We start from the raw sequence: 15,110 nt of genomic DNA, 5'->3' as shown, positions 1-15,110 counted from the left end.
TATCTTGGACAGTTGTGTTGATGATGTCTATGGAATCTTCTGCTCCTGAGATTCTCTCTTCTATCTCTTGTATTCTGTTGGTGATGCTTGTATCTACAGCTCCTTGTCTCTTTCTTTGGTTTTCTTTTTTTTTCCCCTTTGGTTTTCTATAATCAGGATTGTTTCCCTGTGTCATTTCTTTATTGCTTCTATTTCCATTTTTAATTCCTTCAACTGTTTGATTGTGTTTTCCTGGAATTCTTTCAGGGATTTTTGTGATTCCTCTCTATAGGCTTCTACTTGTTTATTTGTTTTCCTGCTTTTCTCTAAGGGAGTTCTTCATGTCTTTCTTGAAGTCCTTCAGCATCATGATCAAATGTGATTTTAAATCTAGATCTTGCTTTTCTGGTGTGTTTGGATATTCAGTGTTTGCTTTGGTGGGAGAATTGGGCTCCGATGATGCTATGTAGTCTTGGTTTCTGTTGCTTGGGTTCCTGCGCTTGCCTCTTCCCATCACGTTGTCTCTGGTGTTACTTCGTTCTGCTATTTCTGACAGTGACTAGACTGTCCTATAAGCCTGTGTGTCAGGAGTGCTTTAGACCTGTTTTCCTGTTTTGTTTTTTTTTCCAGCCAGTTATGGGAACAGAGTGTTCTGCTTTCGAATGTATAGTCTTTCCTGTCTACTGGTCTTCAGCTCTTCCTGTGGGCCTGTGTCCTTAGTCCACCAGGCAGGTCGATTGGAGAAGAAAAGTTGGTCTTACCTGTGGTCCCGCAGTTCAAGTTGCTTGTGGGAGGCTGCTTTTGAGCTCTCGGTGAGGGTGGCAACCAGGAGGGTCTGTGCCACCTTTTCCTGGAGCCCTGGTGCACCAGGGTCCCAGATGGCATTAGGCGTTTTTATCTGGAGTCAGAAATGTGGGCACAGTGTAGTCTCTTCTGGCTTCCCAGGTGTGTCTGTCCCTCTGAAGGTTTAGCTCTCCCTCCCATGGGATTTGGGTGTAGAGAACTGTTGACTGTGTCCCTTCAGGTCCAGGGGGTGTCTGGACTGTGGGGGACCTGCTGCTCTAGTACCCCTATCTTCCAGTTCCCAGAGGCATTATACAGTTTCCTCTTGGGCCAGGGATGTGGGCTGGGGTGGGCAGTATTTTTGGTCTCTCCCGCTTTGCAGTCCCAGGAGTGCCCTCCTGTCCAGTAGGTGAGCTCTTTCTTCCAAGGGGTTTGGGAGCATTGAGCTGTGGGCAGGGATCAGCGAGGTTGGGGCTCCAGCTAAAAACCGGAAGTGTCCGGTCCCAGAGGAATTTTGCTTCTGTGTGTCCTGAGAGCACCAGGCAGGTCGCTTGGAGCAGAAAAGTTGGTCTTACCTATGGTCCCATGGCTCAAATTTGCTCGTGGGGGGCTGCTCAAAACATGCCATTTCTAAGTAATTTTTATCTTTTGCCTTTTATCTTGGTGATATGGTTTATTATAATTAGTTAATGCTAAATGAAAAATTAACTTCTTTCATGAGGAAACGCATCAGTTACAAAAACAAAGTTCTTAGACTCAAGTTTCATTAAAAACATAAGATGTAATAACTCTGTATTACACATGAAAAATAAAAGATTGTAATGGAACGATGGAATGGAGGAGACCACCAAAACAAGGCCATTTAAATGCAGAGTCATTCACACATTTATGAACCCATGGATACCCTGACAACATGCCCGTGTCATGCAGGGATCTGCATGGTTTTCACCAGATGGGGTTTCAGTTCTGAGAGAAGTGAACACATACTTCCATCCCTAACCCAGAAGCAATGTTGAACTGACAATATCTCACAAATAAAAAATCAGTTCTCTCCAACAGAGTCTCAGAGGGAATTCAAACCAGTTTTAATGCCAGGACCTATGCTCAGCCGTAAATAGCCCACAAACAAACTCAATGTCATCTTTGGTGGTTCTTTGTTCCATAAGGTTTCGACAGCATTTTTTCCCATGTTTCTTTTGCATATATGCTATTGTTTTGGGCTTTATGTTTCTTAAGGGAAAATCCTCTGCATACAGACATGTGTGTCTGTCTCTTTGTCTTCATACATATCTCATCTTATTTCTTTGGATTTTTTCTTCTGTTTGTTTTGTCCTATTCAAATTTATTTATTTTGTTATTATTCTTTACATGAATGTTTGTTTTATACTAAAAGATAGAAAGTTTGTGGATTCTGATAAAAGGGAATGTGATTAGGGACTCTCAAAGGAGTTGGGGAGGAGAAACCATCATCTGAATATATTAATGAAAAACATCTAATAAAATTAAAACTTCTTGGATTGGAGAGATGGTTTAGCAGTTATGAGCACTGATTGTACCTTCTGGTCTCCATGTGTGTCCAGAGCTAAGGCTGTTTCACAGCCCTCAGCACCTAAAACCTGCCTGCAGAAAGCTGGTCTCCCAAGATCAGTTTCACTTCTAAGCCCACAGGTGAGACCTCACTTGCACCCCAAAGAGAGACCTGCCATGAAGACACAGGGCACAGGAAATGCCAAGCAGCCAGGGACAGGATCCTTCCAGTCTCTATCTGCACTCAGAGCTAAGGCTGTTTCCCAGCCCTCAGTACAGAAAGCCTGCCCAGAGTGAGAGCTGGTCTCCCAGGAATGCTCTCACTGACAAGATTACAGGCACATGGGCCCACAGGAGGGAAAAGCCCCAGTCAGAGAGAGCAACACCAATTAACATCAAAGACCACCAGATGACAAGAGGCAAGCACAAGAACCTAAGCAACAGAAACCAGGACTACTTGGCACCATCAGAATCCAGTTCTTCTACCACAGCAAGTCCTGGTTACCACAACACACCAGAAAAGCATTTGGATTTAAAATAATGTTTCATGATAATGATAGAGAACTGTAAGGAGGACATAAATAATTCCCTGAAAGAAATATGGGACAACACAGGTAAATAAGTAGAAGTCCTTAAAAAGGACTTAAATCACAAAAAACCTTAAAGAATCACAGGAAAACACAACCAAACAGGTGAAAGAATCAAACAAAACCATCTAGGATTAAAAAATGGAAATAGAAAAAATGAAGAAAGCACAAAGGGAGACAACCTTGGAGATAGAAAACCTAAAAAGGAGATCAGGATTCATAGATGCAAGCATCACCAACAGAATACAAGAGATAGAGGAGAGAATCTGAGGGGCAGAAGATATCATAGAAAACATAGACACAATGGTCAAAGATAATGTAAAAAACAAAAAGCTCCTAACCCAAAACATTCAGGAAATCCTGGACACAATGAGAAGAACAAACCTAAGGATAATAGGTATAAAAGAGAGTGAAGATTCCCAACTTAAATGGGCAGTAAATATTTTCAACAAAATTATAGAAGAAAACTCCCCTAACCTAAAGAAAGAGATGACCATGACATACAAAAGATATGATTTTAAATCCAAATCTTGCTTTTCCAGTGTGTTTGGATATCCAGTATTTGCTTTGGTGGGCGAACTGGGCTCTGATGATGCCATTTAGTTTGTTTTTGTTGCTTAGGTTTCTGAGCTTGTCTCTAGCTATCGGGTTGTCTCTGGTGTTAGCTTGTCTTGCTGTCTCTGACAGTGGCTTGACCCTCCTGTAAGCCTGTGTCAGACTCCTGTAGATCTGTTTTCTTTCAGCTAGATCTAGGTATAGAGAGCTGTGGGACCAGGTCAGCTCTGGATGCAGGCTGAAACTGAAAGGGTCCTGTCCCAGACTGCTCCTGAGTTTGTGTGTGCCAGGCCCATAGGTGGGTCAGTTGGAGCAGAAGGATTGGTCCTGTCTCTGCTCTCAGGTGTGTCAGCGCTCCTGGTGACTGGCTTTCAGCTCTGGGTTCAGGCAGAAACTGGAAGGGTCCTGACCCTGACTGCTCCTAGGTTCCTCTGCCCAGAGGGCACAGAGTGCAGTAGGCAAGTTCTTCTTGGGCCAGTATGTGAGCAGAAGTGGCGGTTCCCCTGAGCTCTCAGGATTGTCTACACTTCTGAGAGTACGGCTCTCTCTTCCACAGGATTTGGGTACAGAGAGCTGTGGGACCTGCTATTTCTTTTTATTTGTTATTCATTTCACTGTAGATATGCATGAGTGATTGACCATATAACAAAGTCAATATTACACTGTATTCAAATCTTCTTCACCAAAGAAATTAGCCCATCACTATCCAATTTAGCATTAGGACTGTTTTAGGACAAAGTTAGAGAACAGCCATATTTTCTTTTGCCAAAAATCCTGTGGAATGACCTTTATCCTAGTTGCTGATATTGTTCTCCTCTGAATCCTCTTGCTTTTAGTACTATTGTCTTCCAGGCTCTTACTTGAATGGCCTACTAAGTCCTCTTATGGCATTTAATCACTGTTCTATTCCACAAACACAATTTTTCCTTCATTACTCCAAAAAATTAGCATGTTGAAGCCTCTCATGGCAATAACTTATTCCCTTAAGCAGTTTCTCTTGGGTTTTAGCCTTTTGTCATGATAAAACAGTATAACTTACCAGGAAAAAGTTTATATTGGACTTATGCTTTCAGAGTTTTAGAATCTATTATAGTGAAATGAAGGCTTGTATATAGGGATAGGTGAGAGCTTACATCTTCTCTAAAAGGAGACAGAGAGAGAGAGAGAGAGAGAGAGAGAGACTAGGACACCCCTTTTTCCAATTTTTCCCAAACAATTCTACCAACTGTTAACACATTATTAAAATCTATGAAACTTTGTGGGGGAAATGACACCCTTCACAATAGTCCAAAATAACATAAAATACCTCAGTGTAACTCTAACCAAGCAAGTGATAGATCTGTATGAGAAGAATTTCAAGTCTCAGAAGAAAGAAATTGAAGATCTCTGAAAATGGAAAGCCCTCCCACGCTCATGGATCGGCAGGGTTAATATAGTAAAAATGGTCATTTTTCCAAAAGCAGTCTACAAATTTAATGCAATCTTCATCAAAATTCCAACTTAATTCTTCTTAGAGTTAGAAAGAGCAATTATCCTCAACAATAAAAGAACTTCTGGGGGAATCACCATCCCTGACCTCAAGCAGTATTACAGAGCAATAGTGATAAAAATTGTATGGTATTGGTACAGAGACTGGCAGGTCAATCAGTGGACTAGATATGAAGACCCAAAAATGAACCCACTCACCTATGGTCACTTCGTCTTTGACAAAGTTGCTAAAACCATCCAGTACCAAAAAAAAAAATACCATTTTCAACAAATGGTGCTGTTTCAACTGGAGGTCAACATGTAGAAGAATACAAATCAACCCATTCTTATCACCTTGTAAAAAGCTTAAGTCCAAGTGGATCAAAGACCTCCACATAAATCCATATACACTGTAACTAATAGAGGGAAAAGTGAGGAAGAGTGTTGAATGCATGGGCACGGGGGAAAATTTCCTGATTGATACACCAGTGGCTTATGCTCCAAGATTAAGAATTGACAAATGGGACCTCATAAAACTGCAAAGCTTCTGTACGGCAAAGGACACTGTCATTAGGACAAAATGGCAACCAACAGATTGGGATATGGTTTTTACCAATACTACATCTGATATAGGGTAATATCAAAAAGATACAAAGAACTCAAGAAGTTAGATTCCCGAGAGCCAAATAACCCTACTAAAAATGGGTACAGAGCTTAACAAAGAATTCTCAGCTGAGGAATATCAAATGACTAAGAGGCACTTAAAGAAATGTTCAATATCCTTAGTCATCAGGGAAATGCAAATCAAAACAACCCTGAGATTCCACCTCACACTAGTCAGAATGGCTAAGATAAAAAAAAAACCCTCATGTGACAGCAGATGCTGGTGAGGATGTGGAGAAAGAGGAACACTCTTCCCTTTTTGGTAGGATGGCAAACTGGTACAACCACTCTGGAAATCAGCCTGGAGGTTCCTCAGAAAATTGGACATGGCACTACCTGAACACCTAGCAATACCTTTCCTGGGCATATACCCAAAAAATGTTCCAACATACAAGAAAGACACATGCTCTACTGTGTTCATAGCAGCCTTATTTATAATAACCAGAACCTGGAAAGAACCCATATGCCCTTCAACAAAGGAAGAATACAGAAAATACAAAAGGATACAGAAAATGTGGTACATCTACACAATGGAATACTACACAGCTATCAAAAACAATGGCTTCATGAAATTCATTGGCAATGGATGGAACTCAAAAATATCATCCTTATTAATGTAACCCAATCCCAAAAATCACACATGGTTTGCATTTACTGATAAGTGGATATTAGCCCAAAAGCTCAAATTACCCAAGATCCAATCCACAGACCAAAGAAGGATAACCAAAGTTTGGATGCTTTGGTTCTTCTTAAAAAGGGGAACAAAAATATTTATAGGATGGGATATGGAGACAAAGATTGGGGCAGAGACTGAAGGAGTTGCCATTCAGAGCCTGCCCCACCTGGGCGTACAGCCCATATATGTACAGCCACCAAAACTAGATAATATTGATGAAACCAAGAAGTCCTTGCTGACAGGAGCCTGATATAGCTGTCTCCTGAGAGGCTCAGCCATAGCATGTCAAATACAGAGGCGAATGCTACCAGCATACCACTGAACTGAGAATGGAGTGTCTGTTGGAGGAATTAGAGAAAGGATTAAAGGAGCTGAAGGGGCTTGCAACCCCTTAAAACAACAATACCAACCAACCAGAGCTACCAGGGACTAAACCACTACTACCCAAAGACTACACATGGACTGACCCATGTCTCCAGCTGCATGTGTAGCAGAGGATGGCCTTGTTGGGCACCAATGGGAGAAGAAGCCCTTGTTCCTGTCAAGGTTGGACCCCCAGTGTAGGGGAATGTCGGGTGGGGGGTGGAAACAGGAATGGGGGAATTTTGTGGAGGGGATACACCCTTATAGATAAGGTGAGGAGGATGGGATGACATGGGCTTATGGCTGGGAAACCTGGAAAGAAAATAACATTTGAAATGTAGATAAAAAATATCCAATAAAAAATCCAAAAAATAAAACCAATGTAGACTTCAATAACAAGAAAACCAATGAAAGCCCACATACCTGTGGGTGGGTTTGTGGGTGCTGTATCTGTTCTGCCACCTCTGCTTGCAGAGGTGAGATGCAGGGAGTTTGACTGTGCTTTTCCACACTTTCTCCCCAGGAAACCTGCTCAGGGGTGGAAAGCACAGTCTAAGTTATGAGAACCACTGAGCTGGTTTGGCAGTCGGCGGGCCTGTGACAAGCCTGAGGCCGCCTGGTTCTCAGGATCTAAGACACCCAGGTGCATCTAGGAGCCTCAGAAGAGCTGAGAATGGAGTGTGGGTTGGACCTAGTCTGGGGCCAGGGTGGCGTGGGGAAGGGGATTGCCAATCGGTCCCAATGGTGAGAGCTCTTGACTTGACTGACAGCAGCAGGCTTGGTGGCAGTTTGTGGCTTTTGCAGGAGGGATTGTATCAGAAGGGAAGCTTATTGGCTATGCCTTACAGGCCTCTAAGTAACTCATTAGCATGGAGATCTGTGTTTTGAGCCTATGTGACCACAGGTTAGTCTCTTTTCTTATTATCTTGGTGCCTTATTGCCCGTGGAAGGGCTAGGGAGCATTGCCCTTACATGACTGATGACCACAAATCTATGGGGGGCTACAACTAGTGACAGGGGCCTGGTGCTTAGGAGCAGGTGAAGGACCTACTGTCTCTTCGGAGTCTCTGGCGTTTCAAAGCCTTTAGCTCAACCAAGGACCAGACAACCTCTCTCTGTCCTACACTCATGGAAACTGATCAACTCTCTACTCAATGATAATTTGGTCAGGGAGGAAATAACAAAAGAAATCAAAGACTTTCTAGAATTCAGTAAAAATGAAAACATATCACACCCAAACTTATGGGACACAATGAAAGCAATGGTGCAAGGAAAATTCACAGAACTAAGTGCCTTCGAAAAGAAACAGGAGAACTCCCATACAAGCAACTTAATAGCACACCTGAAAGTTTTAGAGCAAACACACCCTAGAGAAGTAGACATGAGGAAATAGTCAAATGGAGGGGGCTGAAATCAACCAATTAGAAACAAGGAGAACTATACAAGAATTCACAAAACCAGGAGCTAGTCCTTTGAGAAAATCAATAAGATAGATAAACCCTTAGCCAAACTAACTAAAGGGCACACAGAGAGTATCCAAAGTAACAAAATTAGAAACGAAAAGAGAAACATAACAACATAATCTGAGGAAATTCAAAATATCATCAGAACCTACTAGAAAAGTCCATACTGTACAAAACTGGAAAATCTAGACGAAATGGATGGTTTTCTAGGCAGATACCATGTACCAAAGTTAAATCAAGAGCAGATAAACTATCTAAATATTTCCATAACACCAAAGGAAATATAAATAGTCCAAAAACCTCCCAACCAAATAAAGCCCAGCATAAGATGGTTTTAATGCACAATTCTACCAGACCTTCAAAGAAGAGCTAGTACCAATACTCCTAAAACTATTCCACAAAATAGAAACGGAAGGAACACTACCAAGTTCACATTATGAAGCCACAGTTACTCTGGTACCTAAACCTCATAAGGACCCAATAGAGAAAGAGAATTTCACACCACTTTTGTGTATGAATATCGAAGCAAATATACTCCATAAAATTCTTGCAAACCAAATCCAAGAACACAACAAAATGATCATTCATCATGATCAAGTAATTTCATCCCAGGAATGCAGGGGTGGTTCAATATACAAAACTCCATTAACAGAATTGACTACATAAATAAACTCTAAGAAAGAAATCACATGATCATTTCCTTTGATGCTGAAAAAGCCTTTGAGAAAATAGAACACTTCTTTATGTTAAAAGTTCTGAGAAGATCAGGAATTCACGGCAGATACATAAACAATAAATTAAATTATACCAAATTAAATGTGCAGAAACTAGACACATTCCACCTAAAATCAGGGACAAAATGAGGCTGCCCACTATCCCCCTGTGTACTCAATGTAGTACTTGAATTTCTGCTAGAGCAATTAGACAACGAAAGGATATTAAGGGGATATAAATTGGAAGGGAATATCACTATTTGCAAATGATATGATAGTATAAATAAGTAACCCCCAAAAGAAAGTTCCACCAGAGAACTCCTAGAGTTGAGAAACAACTTAAGCAAAGTGGCAGGATATAAATTAACTCAAATAAATCAGTAGCCTTCCTTTGTACAAGCAATAAACTGGCTGAGAAGAACATTAGAGAAATAGCACCTTTCACAATAATCATAAAGAGTATAAATTACCTTGGTGAAGCTCCTACCAAGCAAGTGAAATATCTGTATGACAAGAACTTCAAATCCCTGAAAAATGAAATGGAAGACCTCAGAAATGGAAAGATCTCTCATGGTCATGGATTGGGAGAATTAAAATAATGAAAATGGCCATTTTACTAAAGGCAATCTACAGATTCAATGCAACCCCCATCAACATTCCAACAAAAAAAGTTCAGACATGGAAAAAAGCAATTCTCAACTTCATATGGAAAAAAAAAACCAGAATAGCTAAAGCAATTCTCAACAGTTAAAGAACTTCTGGGGGAAATCTTCTGAACTCACACTGCACTACAAAGCAATAGTGATAAAAACCTCATGTCATTGGTACAGAGACAGACAGTTAGATAAATGAACTGGAATCTAAGACCCAGAAATAAAGCACACATTTATGGTCACATGATATTTGATAAAGAAGCCAAAATCATCCAGTGGAAAAAAGTATATTCAACAAATGGCTCAAGTGGCAGTCAGCAAGTAGAAGAATTCATATTGATACATTCTTATCTCCTTTTAGAAAGCCCAAGATGAAGCAGATCTAGGATCTCCATGTAAAAGCCGATACCCTGAATCTAATAGGAGAGAAATTGGGAAATAGCCTCAAATACTCAGGGGAAAATTTCCTGGACAAAACACCAATGACAAAGGGCCTAAGATCAACAATTTACAAATGGGATCTCACTCATGAAACTGAAAATATATAAGGCAAAGGACACTGCCAGTAGGACAAAATGACAACCTACAGATTGGGAAAAAATCTTTACCAATCCTACATCTGAGAGAGGGCTAATTTTGAAAATACACCAACAATAACTCAAGAAGTTAGACTCCAGAAAATCAAGTGACACAATTTAAAATTGGATACAGAACTAAAAAACAATTTCTCAAGTGAGACATCTCAAGTGGCAGAGAGGCACCTAAAGAAATGTTCAACATCCTTAGTCATCAGGGAAATGCAAATCAAAATGACACTGAGAGTCTACCTCACACCAATCAGATTGGCTAAGACAAAAATTAAGTGATGGTATGTGCTGGTCTGGTCAGGATGTAGAGAAAGGGTAATACTCCTCCATTTCTGGGGGATTTCAAGCACTCTGGTAATCAATCTGTTGGTTCCTCAGAAAATTGGAAATAGTTCTACCTGAAGACCCAACTATAACACTCCAGGGCATATACTCAAAAGACATCTACCATACCACAAGGACACATGCTCCATCATGTTCATAGGAGTCTTATTTGTAATAGCCAGAAGCTGGAAACAAGCCAGATGTCCTTCAATGGGAGAATGGATTCATCAACTCTTGTTCATTTACACAGTGGAATACTATTCAGCGATTAAAAATGAGGACATCATGAATTTTGCAAGCAAATGGGTGGAAGTATAAAATATCATGCTGAGTAAGGTAACTGAGATTCAAAAGGGCATGCATGGTAAGTATTCATTGGTAAGTGGATATCAGCCAAAAATATACCTAGGATACAATGTACAGACCATAAGAAGTATTACAAATGAAATGCCCAAGTGAGGAGGCTTCAATCCCACTTGGAAGAAGGAACAAAATACTCATAGGAGGCAGAGTGAGGGAGGCATGTGGGTTGAGAGGAGAAGAGAGGAGGAGTAGAAAAGGGGAATAGGATCAGATATGGAGGAAGGAACAGGAAAGAAGCTCAGAGGTCCAAGAGAATGAATGGAAATAAGCAGCCTAAGGGACTGGGCAGTGGAGGCACCCTCCAGAAAGTAACAGAGACCTGGGAGATGAGACACTCTCAGGACTTATTGGGGATGACCTTAGACAAAATTCCCAATATTTTGAAAGGGAACTAGAAGACTCGACCTCTAGTAGATTCACAGGGTCTCAAGAGAAGGGACAGGGTTACTAACTCACAGTCAAAATTTCTGACCCAGACTTGTTCCTGTCTAAAAGAACTGCAGGGACAAAGGTGGAGAAAAGACTAAAGGAAAGGATGTTCAATGACTGGTCCAACTTGGGATCTGTCTCATGGGGAGAACCAAGGCTTGACACTTCTATGCTATGATGTGCTTATATATGGGGGCCTAGCATGGTTGTCCATTGAGAGGCCCTAACAGCAACTGACTAAGACAGAAGCAGATACTTATACCTGATCATTGGACTGAAGTCAGTGACCCCTATGGATGATTTAGGAGAAGGATTGAAGGCGCTGAAATGAGAGTGATCCCATAGGAAGACCATCATTCTGAATTAATGTAGGCCCTGGCAAGCTCCCAGAGACTAAACTACCAACCAGGAGTATACATGGGCTTGTTGGAGTCCCCTGGCACATATGTAACAGAGGTCTGCCTTGTCTGGCCTCAGTGGGAGAAGATGTGGTTAATCTTAGTGAAACTTTAGGCCCCAGAGAATGGGGAAGCCTGGTGCTGTGTGTGTCTGTGTGGGTGGGGTGGGGAAGGGCACCCTCTCAGATGCAAGAATGAGGAGGAACAGGATGAGTTACTGTTGAAGGAGGGACTAAAAGTGTGGGCAATGACTGGAATATTAATAAAATAAATTAAAAAAGAAAATAACCCCCCTAGTAATAAACACTGACAATTGAATTTTATTTAATGTATTAAAAATATAAGAATAGTTGGAAAGGTCTATGGATCAGTTTTTCCTGAAATTTCCAAGCACATTTTCCTCTTTCATCTTTACTCTTATTAGTGACAAGTCCCCAAGGAAAGGGATAATGTGGACCAATTGGCTAATTTAGAGCTGTGTGCATTGAGTCCCCAAGGTCACACACCTGAAGTAATTAGCCAGTGCCTTCAGATCTGTACTTTGCCAGCTTCAATATCTCTTATAACCTTTGGACACCTTCACTAACTTGAGTCTGCCTTGTTTTAAAATTTTGAATAAATAACCCGTGGTTTGATGAATATTAGGCAGAAGAGAAACAGTTGGTAATGCCCCTGCAGAGACACACCCTAGCCCAGTAAGTGCTAATGGAGGTTGTGGAAGGGTAGAGGGAAGGGAGGTCACTTTCTTTGTCATAAAGAGTATTGGGATGGAGAGGAGGGTAACAGCATGCAAAGATTCTGTTCCAAGGGCTGAGCTGACTTTTGGACCTGGGTTGAAATTTAGGAACTTTCAGAGTCTGCTTTCCTTCCACACTGGTTATTAATCCTGTAGGCACCTTCCTCACATCCTTAAACAAGGGATCATGTTTTAGCAGGAAAGATTGGTCTGAAATACTTTCAACTAGATTTAAAACATTCTTCTGGAAGACTCCAGGTTCTGCATTTCTCATTCATGTATGCAAGAATTTATGATCATGAAAAGGAGTTGATTCCATATTAAAAGTAGCAAAGGTGATCTCAGACTCACGATATTTTTGTGGGATTGTATGGAGCTATTATAACATTCTATAAAGTAAAATGTTTCAAAAATAGTTATTGTTTAATTATTTCTACTGTGTTGCTCACCAGTGCCTTATGTGGTCAGGGCACTTTAGGGTTAACCACATATCCATCAAAATGGAGGTCCACCAGAATCAAGGTTAGTTTGTAAGAAACTGAATTTGAGTAAGCCCTTATTATCAGGAATTAGTGGAATAGAAAATCAAATAATTAAAAAACTTCCATGTGTTAAACTGGAAAAATTCTCTGTAATTATGAACTTTCTATGCTATTTTGAATGTTAGCAATATGATCTTTAGACTTATGGAAGTTTTATAAATAGTCCACACCAAGACAATTCATACACTATGTTAGAATAACAGTGCATTTTGGCAGTGTCTCAATTTCCTTTAGTTATAATTGTGTTTCCTCAGTATGGAAAGGATCTTTTCCCATTTCTAAATTATACTTTTTGTTTGTATTATGTTATAATCAAAGGATGGCTTATATCTTGTTTTTATACTCTTCGAATGTGAGTATTGAAAGAGGTGGATAACACAGGTCAGTGGAAAGTGAGTTTGTATCTACACCTTTAGACTAATGATTCTGATGTTCTTGGTCAGATAAGCTTCTTTTTCCAGACTCACACTGGTTCAGGTGCTGAGAACATGAACAAGTAACTTTTAAGTGTTCAGCTCTGAGCAGGACATGCCACATTCTCCATGACCCAGGGAGCATCAAATAAGAGCAGGTGGAAAGAATGATAAAATGGGGGATAGGAAGGGACACTGTGACATGATGTCCTCTGGAAATGGCATGACCTTTGCATGCATGCTCATATAGTGACCGTGACCACCTATACATAGCCTACACAAAAGTATGAGAGTAGCAGGGAGCTACACGGTATCAGAAGGATGTCATCATAAGTGAGAGGGGGATTGGTAAGAGTAAAGAAAGAATATAATTATAATATATATATATATATATATATATGAAATTGTAAAATATTAAGTTAAAAAAGAATAGGGAGATTGCAGCAGATCAGAAGTACTGCCAAGTATGTATAATCATTTGATCATTTCACAAGACAGTTGCTTTAATCCAAAACACAGAATGTTGAGTGATTAAACTTGTATCAATTTTATTAACCCTATTTTCATTTTCAAAAGCTGTTCAAACAACATAGAACCACAAAACCTAACACTTGTCTCAGAATTTCATCTCATGAGAGTCTCTGATGATCCAGGACTGCAGCCCATCCTCTTCTGTTTATTTATGTTTGTGTACCTGATTACAGTGCTTGGTAACCTGATCATCATCCTGGCTGTCAACTCTGACTCCAACCTCCACACTCCCATGTACTTCTTCCTCTGCAATCTGTCCTTGGCTGACATCTGTTTTATCTCTACCACAGTCCCAAAGATGATTGTGAACATCCAAACTCACAGAAAAGAGATCATCTATGTGGGCTGCCTTACACAGATGTCATTTTTGATCCTTTTTGGATATATGGATTGCTTGCTTCTGGCTGTAATGGCCTACGATAGATTTGTGGCTGTCTGTCACCCACTGCATTATTCACTCATCATGAATCCTCGCCTCTGTGGCTCTTTAGTTTTCCTGTCTCTCTTGGTTAGTCTTGTGGATTCTCAGGCACACAATCTCATTGCCTTACAAATCATCTACTTCAAGGATGTAGAAATTTCCAATTTCTTCTGTGACCCTGCACAACTCCTTAATCTTGCCTGTTTTAACACATTCATTAATGACATAGTCATGTATTTTGTTGGTGCCTTATCTGGTTTGCTTCCTATATCTGGAATTTTCTTCTCTTACTATAAAATTGTTTTTTCCATTCTGAAAATATCATCATCAGGTGGGAGGTATAAAGCCTTCTCTACCTGTGGGTCTCACCTGTCAGTTGTTTGTTTATTTTATGGAACAGCCTTGGGAGTATATCTTGGTTCAGCTGTATCACGTTCTCCCAGAAGTACTGCAGTGGCCTCACTGATGTACACCGTGGTCACTCCTATGCTAAATCCTTTCATCTATAGCCTGAGGAACAAGGATATTAAAAGAGCAGTGAAGAGACTCCACAGAAAAATTCTGTAATCATAGGGCCTGTGGCACCCATTTAGAGTATGTGTTGGTAAATACAGAAGAGCAAAATATCTAGACCCGTACACCCTAATTCATCAGTTATACTAGTTTTAGTTTTTCATGACTTTAATATCCACTTACATTTCATAATACAATAGTAGTTAGTATTGTTGAGGAGATGAAAACAGGGGAGTTTAAAAATGTATACAGTTTCAACTAGTGAAGACAAAAATGTACTTGATCATGGTGATGGTTGTATAACAATATAAATGCATTGGTAATAGTTATTACCAATGAAGTAAACATATAACAATATGTAATTTTCTGTATTATTAATGTTTTGTCATAACAAACTGTGACTCTTGGTTGTCAACTTGACTAC

General features: G+C 40.3%; 1 protein-coding gene across 1 annotated transcript; it reads left to right on the top strand.

The window, feature by feature from the left end:
* Window positions 1–13,771: 13,771 nt before the first annotated feature.
* Window positions 13,772–14,740, top strand: LOC116907377 (olfactory receptor 18-like). The gene has a single exon (XM_032910330.1). The coding sequence runs from the start codon at window positions 13,853–13,855 to the stop codon at window positions 14,738–14,740; it is 888 nt and encodes a 295-aa protein (XP_032766221.1). The 5' UTR covers window positions 13,772–13,852.
* Window positions 14,741–15,110: the final 370 nt, after the last annotated feature.

The sequence above is a fragment of the Rattus rattus genome, chromosome 8 (genome assembly GCF_011064425.1).
Source record: "Rattus rattus isolate New Zealand chromosome 8, Rrattus_CSIRO_v1, whole genome shotgun sequence".
Taxonomy (NCBI): Eukaryota; Metazoa; Chordata; class Mammalia; order Rodentia; family Muridae; genus Rattus; species Rattus rattus.
Note: the sequence above shows the minus strand (reverse complement) of the source record. Positions and strands in the feature narration are given on the sequence as shown.